The sequence below is a fragment of the Chaetura pelagica genome, unplaced genomic scaffold (genome assembly GCF_000747805.2).
Source record: "Chaetura pelagica isolate M959 unplaced genomic scaffold, ChaPel_1.0 scaffold40, whole genome shotgun sequence".
Lineage (NCBI taxonomy): Eukaryota > Metazoa > Chordata > Aves > Apodiformes > Apodidae > Chaetura > Chaetura pelagica.
Genome location: NW_009952160.1, coordinates 2318028 through 2338790, shown reverse-complemented (window position 1 = coordinate 2338790; position 20763 = coordinate 2318028). Strand labels below are relative to the sequence as shown.

Below are 20763 nucleotides of genomic sequence, written 5' to 3'. Positions count from 1 at the left end.
TGCTGAAGGATGGGGATGAAATTTTTTAAACAGAGCATTTCCCAAGCTATTTTGTCTTATAGAGTGGTGTTTTTTTGTGATTTTAATGGCACTCTGCAGGGAAGATCCTGAGAAGCAGACAGCTAAATGTGTCCCAGCTTACAGATATTTCAGGATAATATAACTTTCAGATTATCTTCAATAGAATTAGGAAACTTTACCATTGTAAAATCTTTAAGAGTCAACTGTCACATATTGTTAACATGTTGTAGGCTGGGATTCTGTGGTTCGTAAGTAGGTCCAGGCAGGAATCAAGGGTTTAATTCAGTTTTTTCTTTGTATTAGTGCCAGGAGCATTTTGTGAGCTCTAATGCTTCACGAAGAGGTGATAGTTGCTGTTGTAAAGGAAAAGAACAGTTTTATTTCTGGACAGTTTAGGGGAAATAGTTCAAATGTCGGTTCACTGTTAGAGCATGTGTTGACTGAATGTTACAAGACCTTTTAAAATAGTAATACAATCTAACTTATTGCCAAAATGACAATTATTTTCTTCTGTAACACAGGCATATGAATTTGGTGGGTTTTTTGGGAAAGTTATAGTCTAGAACAATGTATTCATTCTCCTTAACTTCTTCTGTTCACTTAAGATCTTGTGTTCACTTAAGATTTTTATTACAAACAGTGGAATATCTGTAATTTAAATAAATCCTCTCTGATGTGTAACTCAAAAGATTTGAAATATTTGGGTTTTTTTCAGAATACTTAGAAACAAATTATTCATTATGTGTCACTTTCCTCTCTTTCTGTTTTCATTCTTGAGGAAAAAACCTGTAATTTTCTAGAGAATACATTGCAGAAATGGGGTGCCACTATTTTGGAGATGTTTTGATTTCCTTGAATAAAATTGCTTTAAACATTAAGTTTTATAAGCACAGCTATAGTAAGAAAGAGCTGTTTTCTCTTTAGAACTTCTGCAGAGTGAGTGACCTTCAGGGAATGCATACATGGATACCTTTATTACAACTCTTGAGTTGTCCCCCAGCTTGTTTCAGCAGTGCGGTTCCATATCAACCTAAACAGATTTTATGTTTATGGTTCCAAAACAATGCATTAGATAGAAAATGGCTCTTAACTAAATAAGAGAAAGAAGATAACATAATTCATAAAAAATACACTTTGATAAGGGCTTCAAAAATGTGAGATATTTCTTTGACAAGAGGTATAGTTGCAGATATTATTATGATAAGCTGATTATTATATTTTATGATAAGGTAGAAGTGTGGTATGTGTTAGGGAACTACACACTTTGAGTTACCTATGGCGACACGTATAATGTTCAGTATTATAATGCTTACAAATCTGTACTGTAATGATTCAAAAGTATGTATTTTCCTTTTTACAGCTTCATTTTGCTATAGACATGACTTTTCAAACCCTCTTGCCATGGATCAGGTTTTCAGCACACAAATTTTTAGACAAATCAGAAAACTCTGGCAATTGAGTGACAAGCTGTCAAAGGTTCCAGGTCAATTGTACAGTTCATAGCCCTTAATTTTGCTGAGGAAATAAATCTGAAGAAAAATCTTGAAATTACTCATTATGAATACTGCAGAAATTTAGGTGAGTTAAGAATAATTGATACTGACAATCTGATTTTATTTTAGGGCTAGGAAGAGTATTGCAGCACTTTTTTTTAGAAATCACCAATGCTAAATAAAAATTTATACCTTAGGAATGTTAATTTGGATAATTGCAAAGATTGTAATGGAAATAGGAGTTAAATGTTAAGGTCTAGAGGAAAGCACGGGAACTTAAAAGTCCCTAGGTAATTTTCATCTCTTACTCTTACAAATACTGTTTGTGGTAATCAGGTCTAATGTTTGAGTACTCTTAATTGGAAGGATGACGTTGATGGCTGACCCCCAGTGGGTTGCTGCTTGCACGACAGTCTGGGAGTCTAGCTGGTATGAGTTTTACTTTCTTCATTGCAGCCCATATGGTGCTGAGTTTTGCATGAGTAGCTGAACAGTGTTGATAGCACACCAGTGTTTTTGCTGTTGCTGAACAGGTGCTTGCACAGCATCAAGGCTTTATGTTCAATCCTGTCAGTAAAGACTGGAGGAGGATACAGCTCGCATTGCTGAGCTAATGGAATTTTCCCAACTATGTGGCATCATGTTCAGCAATAAAAGCTGAGGGTAAGGGGGAGAATTCATGAGCATTTGTACTTACAGATCTCAAGCAACTGCTACACATACTGTGGCTCTGCTTTCCAGGAGCTTAGTGGGCATTGCCTGCTGCGGAGTAGTGAGAGAATTCCTCTTTTTGCTTTGCTTCCATACACACCTTTTGATTCTTACTATTAAACTTCATTTATCTTCATCCACAAGCATTTCCATCTTACTTTCTCCCCCTGTCCTGTGAAAGAGGAGTGAGCGAGTGGGCATCTGGCAGTTAGCCAAGGCCAGCCCACCACTCCTGTGTAAGATTTCAAAATGGACAGGTGGTGACAGATATAAGACTTGCAGAATGGAGTATGCTGAAGATGGACTTCTTGCAGAAAAAATTAGTAGATTTTTGAGCAGCAGAAGAGTGCCTTTGCTTTGAGGGATGGCTAAGCATGTTGGATCCTTGCAGACTGCATCTTCTCTTTTCTTGTGTTAGTAGTCATTCAGTGGAGAATTAAAAAAAAAAAAAAGTTACTAATTTTTTTCTTTGGTATACAGAAGCATAGGGAAGGAGCGTCTGTGTTCTTATGCTGGACTCTATATTTAGCACACCTCCCTTCCCCTCCAGCGCCTCCCAGCAACCTTACTATCTACCTACCTACAAATGTAGTTGCAGCCTTTCATTTTCACTGTGACTTCAGTGTTTGTGATTGATTGCAAGAAACCAGCATGTGTGTAATGCTATGAAGACTGTTCTGCTTTCTAGCATTGTCCTATCACTTCTTCCTGATTCTGTGATCATTATATAACTTAACTAAGTGTTATGTGAAAAATAATGTTTCTAGTGAAATTAACAAATTACTGGACTAGCTGGTGTTCACTGCAGAGTTCTTAAGGAACTGAAGCATAAAATATCTAAATTACTAGTAGACATCTGTAACCTTTTGCTTAGGGCTGATTTTATTCCCTGGGGACTGCAGGGTAACAGATACATTAGTTACTTTGTTTGGTTGGGTTTTTTGTTCAGTTTTTTGGACCTGTCACTATAAGAAGGACATAGAGGTGCTGGAGCGGGTCCAGAGGAGAGCTAGCAAGCTAGTAGAGATTCTAGAGAACTAATCATACAAGAAGCTGCTGAGGGTACAGGGGTTTAGTCTGAAAAAAAAGGAGGCTGAGAGACGACCTCATTGCCCTCTACAAGTACATGAACAGAGGTTGTAGTGAGGCAGGTGTTGGCCTCTTCACCCAAGTAGATAATGGTAGGACCACAGAAAATGGCCTGAAGTTGTGGAAGGGCATGTTTAGTTTGAATATTAGGAAGAATTTCTCTACTAAAAGAGTGGTCAGCCACTGGAACATCCTGCCCAGGAAGCTGGCTGAGTCACTGTCCCTGGAGGTGTTCAAGAAATGTGTATATGTGGCACTTCAGAGCATGCTCTGGGGGCTGAGGTTGTGGGGTTTTTTAATTTATTTGGTTGGTTGTTTTTTTTGAATGGTTGTTGGTTAGGGTTTTTGTGTGTTGATGTTTCCCACCATGACAATTATGTGATTCTGTGAATTAATTTGCAGAGCAAAGCTCTGGGGATGGAGAGAAGAAACAAAAATAGATTTCTAACACCTTTCCAGATATTACATCGGGAATAGAAATAACATAATTGTTCTTCTAGTTATACGTACGGGTAGGGAGATCTACGTTCTTGCTGTCTGTGTATCTGTTGCTCTCTTCCCCTTCTTTCCATTGCCTGCACCTCCCACACCCCTGTGAAGGACCAGGTATTTCCTCACACGAACATGAAATGCCCTTTAGGTCAGCAGACATACCTGACTTAAAGATGGCTGCTCCGCACGGCACTGAACCCTCTCCTGGCTGCCTTCCCTGATGCCCCGAGGGGGCAGCTGCTGCGGGAGAGGAGCCGTGGCCGGAAGAACGGTTGCAAGGGCGGGACAAGGTCCCGGCTGATTGGCTGAAAAGCCTGGAAATACGAAACCGGCCAATCGAGAGCGAAGGAAACCTATAAAGAGACAGCATGGCACACTTTTCCTTCTCTTGTTCTCCACATTCGGCGCGCTGTTCCGCAGACACTGAAGGTGCCGCTCCTCGCTTCTCGGCACGTTTCTGCAAGGCTGCCGTCCCCGGCTGCAGCCCGAGTCCCAGCTCGCCTACACCCGGCTCTCACCTGGTTTCAGTTCGCTCCAGCCAGACCCGGCTTGACCCAGCTCGTCCTGTCCCATCGCCGCAGCTCTTCCTGCCAGCCTGCCTGCATTGCCTGCAGCTACCACCCTCAGGAACCCGTCTGCTGCTGAACACTCGTGGTGAGACTTAATTCCTGCCACCCCTGGTCCTAACCAGGTTGCCGGGGAAGGCATAATCCTGTCTTACTTGCACTCAAACCGTGACCCTATACGGGACCAGCGTCAGGCATATCCCTCCTCCTCCTTCCCTCATAAATAAGTAAATAAGGTGTGTAAACAAGGCGTACCCATATATAAGTATTAAGACATAAGTTCTTGTTATTTGATGCTTAAAAGATATTTCACAGCTCGTATGTGCTTTAATTACCCTTTTTGAACCTCCTGCCCCAAATGGCTTTGTTTTCCCCACAATAAACTGTGCATTCATAAATTCTAATTGGGGATTGGCTGCTGTTATTGGAAATATTAGTAAGTACTGAGCAGGTTACTCACTCGAAAAGTCAGTGCTGAAGCCACTGCTCTTCTGTGAGAAGCGAGCGCCACGTGCGGATCTCTCAGCAGATCCTGACAAGCTAAATACACTCCAAAAAGAAGATATAATAGGTCGTGGATCACGACAACCCCTCCAAAAATCATTAAACAGTGTGCTTTGGTACTACTGATGATTATTTGAGAGGTGCCCTAATTGATTACTAAGCCAGAAGCTGGATATCTTGAAGATGCATTGATTATGCAAACTATTGGATATTGTATAGCTTGCGGTTTTCACAAAATTGCAGCTGATTTGTTCAGGAATTCATCAGAAGATTTAGGAGGCTGGCAGTGGTTTTCATGTTTTTCAGTAAGGTAATGGCCCATCTTCCCTTATTGATTTATATGGCTTTTTTTTACAGCTCTGGCATGAAAAATTAGTTTTGTGCTCATAATTGTCATATTTAACAATAGTGAAGGCTAGGGTAAAGGTGAAGGCAAATACCATGGCAAATACTAGACTGGGGAAAAAAAGTGTTATTTTTCAAAAAATCTTGTTGACTAGCTTGACTAGAAAAAAATACTTGATATGTCTATTATGTGTCTATACTGAATTTGGTTTATAAGTCTGAAGGTGTGTTGATTTTGGTTTGGGTTTTGTTTGGTTGTTTTTTGTCAGTTATGTTTTTTTTTTAAACCTTTCACTTTCTTCAACCAAAATGGGAATTTGTGAATTAACACTGTGTGCTGATCTTGTGTAGGATAGAGTTAAATTTCTTCACGGTAGCTTTTATAGGGCTATGTTTTGCATTTGTGTTGAATACAGCCTTGATAAAACAGGCTGTGTTAGCTATTGCTGAGCAGTGCTTACAGAGTGTCATTGCCTTTTCTGCCTCTCACACCAGGCTGCAGGTGTACATGAAATTGGGAAGGGACACAGCCAGGACAGCTGACCCCACCCAACTAAAGGGGTATCATGGTCTTGAGCAATTATTTTTTTATTTTTGCATCACTTCTTTTTCTTGATATGGGTTTTTTTCCATCTTCCTTGTTTTCTTTCCCCCTTCTTTTTCCTTAGCTATTGAACTGTCTTTGCTCAGCCCATGAATTCTCTCACTTTTACGATTTTGATTCTCTCTGCTGTTCAGCGGGTGAGGGGCTTGACTGTGTGATGCTTAGCTGCCTCCTAGGGTTGAACCAGGATATAGTGACCAGGACTTAGTGATTTAAGTAAAGTTCAAGAACTTCCTTTTGTTTTGTTTTTTTTTTTTTCTTTTCTTTTTTTTTCTTGCTTGCTTGTTTCTTACTTTTGTTTTGTTTTGCCTTTTTCCCTTTCCTGTCTTTGTAGTGGCCTAGAGATGAGCAACAGTTTTGATCTCTGAACAGTTTTTTTTCTCTGAATGTGCTGAATTCTGGGAGGACTAATAGGTGTGTGGTTTTGTGGGTTTTTTTCCATCTTTTCAAGCTGAATTGTTGAATTTTAGCACTTATGCCATTATCACACAGCGTGCAGGACTTCACACAAGCCTATCAAGTGCTGAGTTGTGGATCCATATCATGAGACTGTTTTGTTTTATCCTCTCTGCATGGAGGTCTGCTTCTGCAGTGGACGTAATCAGAATTATAGCATGCTTCCAATCATAACTAACAAAGCAGTACCACTTGCATTTCTCATCGCCAAGATCATGTTCCTGAATGGAAGTGTGCAGTGGTAGACTGAAATAATCTGAACAGATCTTCCATGTATAGTCTTTAGACGATGTATAAGGATAAACACAATCAAATTAACTCATGTGGATGTTCATATAATATCAACTACTTGCTTCTTATACCTTTTGTAATGTCTCAGCTGTAATTTTCTAGACCTGTTTCAAGTTCTGCCTCAGTATTATGACAGAGGGACTCATTCTTAATTTTTAATTTCTCTATCTGTGTGCTTCTCTTTCCCACCTCCTTCACTTACTACTGTGTCAGTGAGGACCCTTATGAGATGATTTGTCTTCCATTTTAGTCCTTGGTGTGCCGACCCCCTCCAGCCGGCTCGGGCCACTCTCTGCGACGGGCGCTGCCAGTGCTGCTGTCGCTCTCCACTCTGCGCTGCTGCCTGGTCTGACCACTTCACAGATACAAGACAGCAGGGACATGAGTAGTGCCAGACCCAGATCTGTATTCTGGGATGCTGCTTCAGGCAGCTAAGGCCTCCCCTGAGTCCACGCTTTAATTACTACATTAGTCATGTGTGCTGTAAATTCTTGGTTCTGATGGAATAACTCATATTGTAATACAGGCTCTGCTTTTGTACTTAATGTTTACATTTCAGCTTAAGTGTGAAGACCAATTTCAAGAAACTGGTTTATGAAATAAATTAATATCTACAAATTAGATTAATCTTATAATACTGTAGAGTAATTTTTGTCATTTAAAGCAATAGATTAATAATCGTCCCTTTGAGTTTACAAGTAAATTTTACTGCTTTTAGTATGCAGCAGTGTTCGATTTAAGGGAAGACTGCACATTTGGTTTGTATGAAGATCTTTTTTTATAACTAAAAGAAACCATTCAAAGTTTATAAATGCAGATTGTGGAAAAAATTGAAGATACAGCCTAAACTTTATGAATTTGTATACATATTAAATAATGTGGATAATTTCCTTTTCAGTTAGATTGCTTCCTTGGGAGATGAAAGAATAGAAATAGTTATATTTCTCAACTTTGGGTGTTTGTAAAAATTGGCTGTGCTTCTTAAATCTGCTCTTACTATGGCAAGTTAAAGATGACAGTTGTTGAATTTCTTTTATGATTAAGCAAATGGCTACATTTATCCATATATGTTACTACATGTGAAGAAATATGTATTAGATCTAAAAGCAGTTAAGATGAGACTTGCCCTGCTGCTATTTGGTAATGAAATGTGAGTGTCCTGAAAAATTGAACATGATGACAGATTATCTGTGCCTTATTTTTATCAATGTTCTCTAATTGCAGTAAGGGCTCATGGGTTAAATGAATCTTTGCCAAGAAAAATTACTTTGTCAGAGCATTTATGACAAGTATCATTTAAGCTGATGCTTGTGGAAGGCAGATGATATATCACTACTATTGAAGAGAGAAAATCTTTCCAGTGTAAGTTTGAAATAAATCTTTTGAATATAAACTTTGTTTTTCACCTTATCTGCCTTGTGTTTCCTCAGGGAAGTAGAGCAAAAGAGCCTTTTATCAGGATTTGTGCTGTTTGTAACATACGGTTGTGCTGTATTCCCATTTAATTTAAAATTAGTTTGGTTTATATTTGTGGTCAATCAAATAGCATAATTGGTTTAAAATAAGTTGTATTTCTGGAATAAGGTTAGGAACCAATGCTAAGGAGTACACCGTCATGTTTGGTGGAACTTCAGAACTGTAAATAAATTCTTTGAGTGTTGTAGCCTCTTGTAGAAATACATTTAAAAATTAAATTGAATTTGGAATTTAATTCAGAAGGGGTTAAATAAAAGCAATTTGCTTGTAATTTCTTATTCGTTGGATTAGGAAGGTGCATGTAATCTTAAGTGTTAGTAAATGTGCACTTGTAGCCGAGAAGGCCATATCACCCCCAATGATACCCTGGGGTGTGTTAAGAAGACTGTGTCTAGCAGGTCAAGGGAGGTTCTCCTCCCTTTCTACTCTGCCCTAGTGAGACCCCACCTGGAGTATTGTGTCCAATTCTGGGCTCCCCAGAGGGACAAAGATTTACTTGAGGGAGTCCAACAGAGGCTACAAAGATGATTAAGGGACTGGAACACCTGTCTTACAAGAAAAGGCTGTGAGACCTGGAGCTGTTCAGTCTAGAGAAGGCTGAGAGGGGATCTTATTGTTGCATTTTCCTTAGTATAGGAGGAACAGGTTAGAGGCCACTCGGCCAAACTGAACATCCATAAGTCTCCATGGGCCCTGATGGGATGCACCTGTGAGTACTGAGAGAGCTGGCAGAGATTATTGCTAGGCCACTCTCCATCATCTTTGAAAGGTCATGGAGAACAGGACAGGTGCGTGAGGACTGGAGTCTCCAGTCCTCAAAAAAGGCAAGAAGAAGGACCCAGGGAACTACTGTCTGGTTAGTCTCGCTTCTGTCCCTGGGAAGGTGGTGGAGGGACTCGTTCTTAGTGTCATTTCTAAACACACTGAAGAACAGTTATTGGAAGTGGTCAGCGTTTACCAAGGGCAAATAATATTTGGCCATCCTGCTAGCCTTCTATGATGACATAACTGGTTAGCTGGATGAGAGAGCAGCAGATTTCATCTACCTTGACTTCAACAAAGCTTTTGACACTGTCTTCCATAACATCCTCATTAGGAAACTCAAGAAGTGTGGGCTAGATGAGAGAACAATGAGGTGGATTGAGAGTAGGTCAAGAAAGGTCATTCTCCCCCTGTACTCTGCCCTGGTGAGGCCACATCTGGAACGCTGCATCCAGTTCTGGCTTCCCCAGTTCAAGAGAGACAGGCAACTCCTAGAGAGAGTCCAAGATGACTGGTGGATTGGAGCATCTCCCTTAGGAGAAAAGGCGGAGAGACATGGGACTCTTTAGCCTGGAGAAGAGAAGGGTGAGGGGAGACCTTATTAATGCCTAAAAGTATCTAAAGGGTGAGTGTAAGGAGGATGGAGCCAGGCTCTTGTCAGTAGTTCCCAGTGACAGGATGAGGGGCAATAGGCAGAAGCCGGAACATGGGAAGTTCCATTTAAACATGAGGAAAAGCTGCTTTACAGTGAGGGTGACATAGCCCTGTGTCACGATCCGGTATTCGGACACGTGGCAATTTTTCATAAAGGTGATCCCAACTGGTGAAATTAAGACGCAAACGAGGTCAGATGTCACATGCACAACAAACTTTTATTAGAGTAACAAAGCAAAGGTCCCTAGAGCGGATAGGACAGGCAGGAAAACAGAGACAGAAAAGAGGGGAGAAAGCAGAGAGAGAGAGGACAGCAAGCGAGAGAGCATAGTTACCACCCACGGTGCAGCGATGTCGTCGGTGGGGAAGTGGTTCCTGGTGGAAAAGTACTTCAAATGCACCCATAGAGTCCCAGACTTTTATACAGTTCTTGCCCACTGCCCCCCCACTTTTCTTTCCGGAGTAAGGAAAAACTCCTATCTTCTCCGTGCTCCTCTGAGATAGGAAGGGGGGGTAGGTATGGCCCCGAGTCAAGGCCTGCAGATAGTCCTTTCTGGGATAATTGCTGAGATCTCTGCATAACGAAGGGGAGGATGAGACGACTGACACCACAGGTTTAATTTATTGCAGGGGAGCATCCTGCTCCCTAAGAGTCCATCAACAGATGTTCTTTCTCAGATGTCACAAGACACACAGCAGATATCTTGCACTTATCTCTTGGATTGTTCGAGACAAACACTGTAAATTCTGAATGCCACACCCTGGGACACCTTTCCCAGGGAGGTTGTGGAGTCCTGTTCTCTGAAGATGTTAAAGATCCGCCTGGATGCAGTCCCATGTGATGTGCTCTGGGTGATCCTGCTTTAGGAGGGGAGTTGGTCTGTATGATCTCTAGAGGTCCCTTCCAACTCTGATAATTGTGTGATTCCATGATGAGTATCTGAAGGGTGGGTGTCAAGAAGGAGGCGTCCATCTCTTTTCTATCGTGCCCTGTGGTAAGACAGGGGGCAATGGATGCAAGCTAGAGCACAGGAAGTTTCACCTCAACATGAGGAAGAACATCTTTACTGTGAGGGTTTTATGGAGCACTGGAACAGGCTGCCCAGAGAGGTTGTGGAGTCTCATTCTATGGAGACTTTCAGTACCCATCTGGATGTTTCTGTGTGACCTGCCCTAGATTCTTTGGTGGTCCTGCTCTGGCATGGAAGTTGGACTCAATGATCTCCTGAGGTCTCTTCCATCAATCATGCTGTGATTCTGTGATTCTGTATGTTTTAGTTTCATAGTATAAAATATACTAGTATTTAACTTCTAGTGTAATACTGTGATCTCTGTGCCTCTGATAAAAGGTAATTTAAAAAGAATTTTTAAAATTCAACTTAAAAAGAGAGAGACAATGCCATCTTTCCCGGTGTGGCAAAGAGGAATCATCTAATCATAATTCTAACCTTTATTTCCATCTTCACCCTTTTGGCAAAGTGCAATAAATTCAACAACTTTTACCTTGCACCAAGCTTTAGTGATTACGTTTTAGTAAAGCAATATGAGTTGTAAACTAAGCAGGAAGAACCTATGTAAACACGTGTGGTCTGGCAGTTTCCCTCAAAATTTTTTCATTGCAGTGATTTTTTTATATTATTTTTTTTTTGTTAATCATTTTCATTTATTGTTATGTCATATCTTCTCTACTGACAGAACAGTAATAGCCTGGCTGCCTTTGTTTACAGTAGATACAGATATTTCTGTATATGAGCAATGTCTTTATGATTCTTTTTTTGTATGTGTTACATCTTTGTGTATGTAATTGAAGTCACCTGTAAGCTGGTAAGCTGAGTTAGTCCAGGTTAAATGCCTTTGCTCCATGTCATTTGACTGTAACTTGTGAAATGAATGTATTTCAGGAGTTTTGGTAAAAATGAGGAAAAGTATGCCTGAGGTTAGCCTCACTGGACATTACTTACATTGCAGTGTCCCTGTTTAAATAAGAGAATATGGTGTTCATTCTTTGCCTGCTACTATTTATATTTCTGTCTTTTTTTCAATTCTTTCTGTTTGAGCTTCTCTAAGTTGTTTTGGTGTGGGTTTTTTTTGGTGTTCTGGTTTGTTTTTTTTTAATTGCAAGGCTTTCTAGTTGAAATTTAAGTGGTTTGTGTTGTTGTACCTCAAACGTTGTTTTTGAATTATCATAATTGCATCAGAACTTTTCCTTTTCACTCCTTAAATTATTGAATAGAATGTAAAATAAGAATCTAATTGAGAATAGTAAAAATACCAAATTTCCGTAAAACAATGCATAATTGGAATTAATATATAATAGGCTGCAATACCAAAAAAAAAAGACAATTATTAAACTATATCTCAGTTATCATGGACCTTTTTGTAAAAGCAAAAACTGTGTCATTAGTTTCAGACCACTGTATTTCTCATTCACAATGCTTTAGTGCAAAACTTATTAATCTGTTTCATCATCCTGTATTACTGTTTCAAAGTATAACTAACATCACACAAGACAGGATGAAAGTCAATGAAGTTGACTAATCAATCCAATTATTAAAGTCTCTTGAAGAACAATACTGTGATCTAGAGAAGAATTAGCTGTGAATTTCTGTATCTTTGTTGACAAGGGTCATTTCTATAAAAGTGCACCATACTTTCTGTTATAATCTGGTTTTAGATTATTTTAGTCAAATGTGTGTGTTCCAAAATATTTGTTAGCTTGCTGAAGTCTTATTTGCAATACACATTTCATATATGTCTTCTGTCTCCTGAGTGGTGAAGAAGCTTTTGAGGAAAATGTAGCATATTGTTTTATATTACATTATGAAGAGACAGTCTTGAGATTGCATACTGCTTGCATACATGACATTGGTAATTTTCCATGCATTTTTTCATCAGTCATTTATCTTTCTGCAGAACAGGCTGCCTCTTGGGAGCACAAAACACATTCAAACAGTAAAAGAGGTTACTATTTCTGGCACAGACTTTAGTAGAAATAGTGAGCTAGCCTACATGTTTTGAGTTTAAATATAAAAGTTCCATTTTGTATACAAGCAATCTGTGCTAGACGCTGCAGATGGTAAAATAGAAGAATGTCTGATATAAGCAGAAGAATAGTTGTTCTCAGTCGTAGAAACTTACTTGAGCTTTACATTTAGCTTTGTTGCTTTCCTTTCAGTACTGTCTGAAACTTTTTTCTCCCTTAGACAAATAGCACTAATGAAAAATAGTACTTCTGCATACTGACCTTTTTTGTTTGTTTTGTTTTGTTCTGTTTTATTTTGCATTTTGAGCTATGTATAGATAAGGACACATAGGATTGAGTTGTCAGTTCCTCTTCACTGAAGACTAGGAAATTGTACTAAACTGTCATGCTATACAAGTTAAAAAAACTGTTATGTGTTCTTACTCTCACGAGTCCTACAAAAAGGACAGCAAAGAGATCCAATACAAATTTTATTTTTTACCCTTTCATCAGGTGTTTAGTTTACAGATGTCATGATGTGGTATTTCCATACATAGTGACTAATACTCATTTTATGAAAAGCCATTCTTGTGAAATTGCAAGTGTGTGTGTATATGCATATATATAAATGTGTAGGTATATTTTTTTTCCCAATACAATCATGAGAGAGTGTAGTCGTGTTAAGAGTAGGTAATCAAAAAGAATATCAAGGGGCCTTCACAACAGGCTGAGTGGGAATCAAGTTACTAAAATATCAGTTGCTATAAATGACATAGGGTGTAAAAAAGAAGTAATACATGAAATACAATACTAGATACAATACTAGAAAGTGGTATAGAAAAGAATGCTGACGGTGACGTTTCAGTGCTGATCAAGAATATTTGTACAGTGTTTACCAATAACACTTGTAGTCAGTTTCTGCAGGTGTTGATTTGTTGACTCACAGCAAAGGACAGGATCTCTTATTGAACTGAGCTTAAAGACAGAAACAGGTTTAATTTACTGCCTTACTTATGAGTCAGGATTTAACAAAAGAAATTGCTGTTTGCAATAGCAAAATCCCTGTCTGAAGTGGTGTGGTTCTACCACAGTAATTTCAAAACATATTCAAGAAATGTCATGCTACTTTTGACAGACTGTATTTTTTTCTAAACTGGGAAAATCATGGGGCTTGCACAGCATACACAGATAATGAAGAATCTTTTTCTGGTACTGCATAAATAGGTACTGCATAAATAACAAGCAATGTAGAATTTCATGGCTGATCTGTAAATTATTTAATATATATAGCTGCAAGCTACTATTACTTTCATCAAAACTATTTATTTAACACATTTTATTTAGAATGCAGGAAATTTCATAGTAGTAACAGAAGGTATTTAAATTCATGATAGTTCTAATATTTATATTCAAAATATCTTTTTTTTTTAAGTCTTCATGCAGTCAAATCATGAAATGGTTAGGATTGGAAGGGACCTTAGTAGCATAGGCATAGCACCTTTTCTTTTTGGTTCTTCTGCCACTGGAAGAAGGAAATTTTCCTCAGTGTATTCCAGCTAGGGCTTGGCAAGAAACCTTTCTGCAAAGGAGAATCATACTCTAATCCTCTGTAGAGATAGGAGGGTAAAAATGTAGCAGGGTCCTTCTTTTGTATTATCAACTGAAACCTCCCCCTCCTAGGCTGCTGGTAGAACTCTAAATCATGCAAATCTGTAAGTTGTTTACTTCTGATAGTGTTTTTAAAAGGTTTTCAGTTGTCAGTATCTTAAAATTCCCAAATAGTTTGTGTGAATGTCCGCAGCTCCAATGAGTGTGCAAGAATAAAAATGTAAGATAATGTCAGATCAAAATCAAAGAAGAAGTATCTTGCTGCACTCTTGAGTTTTTTTTTGTTCAAGTAGGTAGACCTGGGACATGGGTCTAAGCAGGTCTGACAGGGTAGCTATTCAACTTGTGATTTAATCTGTTTAGCTGACCCTTTTTCTCTTCTTTTCAGCCTGTTTTCAATTTCATTGGCTTCTAAATACACCATACAAAAAGGTTCACATCTTATTTTTATTCAGCAGATATGCAGCAATAAAAATCTTGGTTCACTGAGAAATTGTTGCTTTGATAAAGCTGCATTTGACCTATAAACCATGTTCAGTAACGTCAAACCAATACAGCTTATATGTGGTGTCGTACATGTGATCTTGTTGGCCTTCCTTGTCTGGGCTATCTTTTCAGAAATCGTTTTTCCAGCATCTTCACCAATGTTGCCATATCCTGCCAGTGTGGAGTTGATAGGTTAGTCAGGTAAATTTGAACTATAGGTAAAGGTGACCAAGAGCAGAGCATGAGCAATGTTCTGGTGTATGTATTCACGTGAGGCTCAGTTCTTGACCAGATATTCCAAAACTTGATTTGTTTCTGAGTTCTGTGGTAACAAGAAAACATCCTTACAAACTCAGAATGTCATCTGCATTCAGGACTTACAATTCCAGACATAATGAGATGTTCCTGAGTTTTTGGCTGGAAAATACAAGGTTTGTCCCAATATCAGTATAGAGTTTTCCATTACTGTAATTTGCACTGGAAATGCATACTCCTCAGGGAAAACCACCCACCTTTTTAAAAGAAAGATATGCTAGTGTTTTAAGTTTACCCATGTCAATACTCTATTTTTTACAAAATTCAGAAAATGTTATTCTTAATATTTTGTCTACCTACAAAACATTACATTTATGCAGTAGATTGTCTTTTATAGTTAGTGAATTTTATTAGATAAACTTAATTATAAAGAAAAGTGGTTGTAAAAATAAGTACATCACAGTTATAAAATAGGTAACATCTCCATTCAATTGATAACTGACAGAATGGTATATTACCATGAGATCAAGTCTGATGTTTTAAACAGATGTAATAATCTCTTTAAGTTAAAATAATGGGTTTCTTTGTCTTATTTAAAATACTTGGGAATTGAACATAAATTAAAGATATCACATTAAAGTGATATCTAGAGTCAATGATGGATTTAGCATGAGTCTGCAGGATGGTAATAACGTAATTTGTTATTTTATTTTTGTATATAGTTTGTGAGAGTAGTGGATAGAGGGGTCTCTTGTGTTATTTACAGATAAACAGGATGACAATAATATTTGAATTTGTGGCCATCATCTTCTCTTTTGTTCCATTTATTGTCCTCCTTTGAGAACGTGATCCCTCTCTGCCAGAGATGGTATTTTCCTTTCCTTTTCATGCGCCTGTAAGATATGTATACTTACCTTATATTTTCTCTCAAACTTGTAATAAATAATAGAGTGATGATAGTAATAAAAGTATAAATGAGAAGCTTGCCATTGTTACAGAGAAACTGGTTACACAGTATTAAGTGTGTGCTATATCACCTATTCAACTATTACCTGTGTATCTTTTCTGTAGGTGACAGATCAGTCAGTGAAGGCTTTTGCTGAACATTGTCCAGAGCTGCAGTATGTTGGTTTTATGGGCTGCTCTGTTACATCAAAAGGAGTCATTCATCTCACCAATGTGAGTATCATAAGTACTTCATGCTAGTCATAAGTGTGTTTGACAACTGTTAAACCATAGGTATCAGCCAGGATAAGTCTATACATATGATGAATAATACCGTCATGGATACAAACCTCACAAGATAAATGAACTTCCCATATATTGTGCAGACATGTTCTTATTTCCTTGTGTAAAAGCACAGTGGCAAAAATGTGTTCAAGGGGTGATACGTTTTCTCAAAAATAATAATATTGTTAAAATACCTAATTATACCAGATTCCATTGCAAACAAAACAAAATTCTGTAACTGGAAGTGCAAATGTCTTAGTGCAAAAGATTCAGATAGAACCCTTTCTGCAACAATATATTGGCTATGCACATACATTTTATATATATGCGTCTTTGTATTTTAATATAGATAGTGTGACAGATACTTTTTATTTTTTATTTTTTTTCTTTTTTGTAAGAGGAGTGATTTGTGGGAGAACTAACTAGAGCAAACCTGCAGAAAATAATGGAAGCATTCAATAAAATGAGTTATTTGGATGAAGTGGACAAACAGTGTATTCATTAAAGTTCATAACTGAAAGCGAATTCAGGGATAACAGAGGAAAATTGCATCTGGAATAGATAAATTATTATTTATAGCTAAGAATTTTTTTACAATTTCAATTAGGAAAATGGAACCCACTGTAACTGGTAAAGATGACTGTAGATTGGGTATTGAATATGAAATATTCTGGTAAACATAAAAATGGTTAAAGAGATCTTGAAGTAGCAAGTAGAAAGCTTATTTAACGAAAACACGCTTGATGAAAATAGAAGTGTTTTGATGCAGGTGTGCAGCTCTCTTGTTACACACAATCATTCAGCTTATCTGTCAAATATTTTCAGCAGTTTAGGGCAGCTCAGTAGCTGAAGATACAGAAGAAGTGAAAACATTTTGGAACACATGCAGAAAGAAATAAGACAGCAAAATTAATCTGCATGGTAAAGTTATTGTACCTCAAAGAATGTAATTTGAAAAGGACCCTGTATATTAAAATGATGTGTAAAAAGGGGCATGTGTTTGTGGAAGAATACAATAACTTTCATATCCTATGAAAACCATGTATGTATAGCTATAGGTTATTTTTATATGTAAAAAACATAAGTGTAGGAAGTACATAATTTAGAAATCTGACATAGATTATGTAAATCAAGGCTTTGTGGGAAAATCCTACTCATCTTTTCAGATCTGTGTTTTGATTACTGCATTGTTGTCTAGATTTATCGACTATTTAATAGGTGTCTTACCCTTCAGTGAAGTGACTTTATAATCCCATGTATTTGATTAAACAAAAGTAAATATCCTGATTCTTTCTAGTAATATTTAGTTCTGATTTTCGTGTCATTAATAAAAATCCTGATTTACATAGAAATGACACTGTTGTATGTAGTCCTTCAGAAAATATTTAGATGCCTGCTTTGTAGTAAACTTAGAAAGCACTCTATGGGATAAGTAACTGGTGTATGTGCTTTTTGTTGGGATTTGGGACTTGGGGATTCCAGTTTACTTCCCTCATGCTTTATTTACAGAAAATTTCTGTAGGTTATTAATACTGCAGATACAGTGACATGACAACCCTGAACATTGCAGTTTTAAAAATTACCAGAAATGACTGAGGAATTTGTGTTTGCCTCCTTGGTAGGGGAATTCTTTTCTTACTTACAACATTCCTGTGAAGCTGCTAATTACCATATATGTCATATCAGGTACTTTTTCCTTTATTTGTTTTACTTTTCATAATTCTGTCTTGTGCCTTCCTGAAGCTTTATTTTTTAATCTGTATTGGAATTTTTTGGATGTATCAAGTACTATCCAAGTATATTATAGTAGCACTTGAAACAAACTATATTTAAGTAGCATGTTGTTGGCAAAAAAACATGTCTTTGCTTACTGCAAGCATTGTATTAGACTCAAAGGAGCCATTCTGAAATTATGTTTTTGAGTAAATGTATTTTCAGGTAAAAGGAGTCCTTCCTGGCTTGCTCCTAGAGTGTAAAATAAACTAGAATTTTTTAGGGTTGAAAGTTGAAACATGTTCAAGGAAGACCCTGATTATCTCCCAGTGACTGGAAAGAGGGAAACATTACACCCAGTTTTAAAAAGGGTAGAAAGGAGAACTGTGAGGACTAGCAACCTGTCAGCCTCACTTCTGTACCTGGGAAGATCATGAAACAAAAGGGAAGCCCTGAGGAAAAGAACTTGGAGGTGTTGGTTGATGAGAAGCTCAAAATGGACCGGCATTTTGTGCTTGCATGTCTCTTCTGAGACCCCACCTGGAGTACTGTGTCCAGTTCTGGAGCTCCCAACAGAAGAAGGACATGGAGCTTTTGGTGCGAGTCCAGAGCAGGGCCACATAGATGATCCCTTTTTGTAGATAGAAGTCCCATTGGCAAGCCTCCAGTTGCCTGGGATCTCCCCTGTTAATCCAGGACTGTTGGTAGATGATAGAGAGAGGCCTGGCAATCTCCTCTGCCAGCTCTATCAGTACCCTTGGGTGAATCCCACCAGGCCCCATAGACTTCTGAGTGTCTGGGTACAGCAGCAGGTCTCTGACTGCATCCTCATGGTTTGTGGGGGGGTTGTTCTGCTCTCCATCCTTATATTCCATCTCAGGAGGTCAAATATCCTGAGGGCAGCTGGTCTTACTATTAAAGATGGAGGCGAAGAAAGCATTAAATATCTCAGCCTTTTCTTCACCCCTGGTTACCATGTTCCACCCTCATCCAAAGAGGGATGGAGATTCTCCCTAATTCTCTTTTTGCTATTAATATATTTGTAAACCCTTTTTTTATTGTCCTTTTTTTGGCAGTTTCCAGATTGAGTTCCAGCTGGGCTTTTGCCCTTCTAATTTTCTCTCTGTATGTCCTCACAAGCTCCCTGTACTCATCTTGAGTTGCCTGGCCTTCCTGCCAAAGCTGGTAGACTCGGTTTTCCTCCCTGAGTCCCAGCAAAAGCTCCCTGTTCAGCCAAGCTGATTGTCTTCCCCAGCAGTTTGTTTTACGACACACAGGGACAGCTGCTCCTGTGCTTTGAAAACTTCCTTCTTGAAGAGCATCCAGCCTTCCTGAACCCCTTTGCCGCTCAGAACTGACTCCCAGGGGACTCTCTTAACCAGTTTTCTAAACAGGCTGAAGCCTGCCCTCTGTAAGTCAATAGTGGAGATTTTGGTGACCCCTCTTCTTATTTCACTAAGTATCAAGAATTTAACCATTTCATGGTCGCTGATCCCAAGTTGGCCTCTGACCTCCACATCCTTCCCTGTCAGTGAACAGCAGGTCCAGCAAGCCACCTCCCCTGGTAGGCTCGCTTACCAGCTGTGTTAGGAACTTGTCTTCCATACTGCAAGGAACCTCATAGCCTGCTTGCTTGTGGCTGAGTTATTGCTCCATCAGATGTCCAGTAGGTTAAAGTTCCCCACCAGAATTAGGGCTGGTGATTTTGAGGCTACCCATGTAATGCCGAAGTCTCGTTTTCCTGGGAAATCAATAATCCTTTCTGCTGCTTTCATCATTTATTCCATCAATGAGGTAAATGTTCTACTGGTACCTGTTGCCTATTTTGATGTCAAGCTATTTAGACACTTTTTATTGAAGCATTGATCTCCATACATGGGTTAGCTCTATTGTAAGTTGATGGGTTTTATTCTGTAAGTAATAATAATGACAGGAGAATCACCAGTATTTTTACCTGCTCAGAAGAGGGGTGTTGCCATTAAAAAGAGCACAGTTTAGTAAGAATTCTCTAGGGTTTTTTAGTGGGATTATTTTCTACATATCTTGTTTACAGTCACAAAACATATGCATTGCTAAATTGTCCAGTAGGTTTATTTCTTGTGTCGTAGGCATTGGCTACATTATTGCCAATGTAGTGTAAAAGCTAGAGGAATTACTGTGTGAGGGTGAGAAAAATTAAAGTTGCTTAAAACTTCCCTTTCTCCTTGTAATTTATGCAGAAAAAAAATGATAGTTTGGTTGTGAGCTTTTTTGGGGTGAATCGAAGGTAAGTCTTTAAAACTTCCTGCTAGAGCAGTATGTGTGAAATGCAGAGAGGCGGAGCTTGTAAGATCTGTCTGTTTTATCAACACATTATTAGCCATTATGTGCTTTTCTCTCTGATAGGCAAATGAGATTATCAGAAATTCAGTGGGATTACAAGAAGCATGTCCATAGTATACCTGTGGTAATACCTTAATAACAGGAATATTACTGTTGTACTTCTATAGACATACCTGCAGTTGTTTCTTATAGGTCAGGTTCCTTAATTTTATGTTTGTTCAGCAGAATTTTTAGAAGCAGTGTGTCGTTTATCTTGAGCTTTGGTTTGGAGAATGTTGAAAAATTTGGAACAAAATACCAGAACACCAGCTTCTGTGTACACACATGTATTTGGAGTCCCCAAATATTATTTTTTTTATTCCCCCCCACTTAAATACATTGATTTACTAATTAACTGCTGAAGTGGACTGATTATATTATCTCAGTTGTGTACCTTTATTTAATTAGATCCCTAGTGAATTAAATCACTGAATTGGATTATTTTTTCTTTCTTACAGGGAAGGTAAATTTAATTAAGGTGTCAGTGTTAGCTAATGCAGTTATTTTTCCAGAGTATAGTAGAGATTATTTCAGACAGCTTAAATAGCAAGCAGCACTTGGAGGTTATTATGGCTAAGCTGATCTAGTGTTTAAGGACAGAGTAGAAATCTGTAACCATTTTCATGTTTAAATTCATAGCTCATAAAAGTAGTAAGAATGTTTTGTTTGCTTTTGAAGGACATT

At 38.3% G+C, this 20763-nt stretch overlaps 1 protein-coding gene across 1 annotated transcript in view; it reads left to right on the top strand.

Moving 5' to 3' along the window:
* FBXL17 (F-box and leucine-rich repeat protein 17) overlaps positions 1-20763 on the top strand; it is a gene marked incomplete at its 5' end in the record, with an annotated part of 157788 nt that overhangs the window by 37268 nt on the left and 99757 nt on the right. The window contains one exon of the mRNA XM_010007214.1: positions 15847-15954. Coding sequence (XP_010005516.1) covers positions 15847-15954 — 108 coding nt within the window. The remainder of the gene's footprint in view (positions 1-15846; positions 15955-20763) is intronic.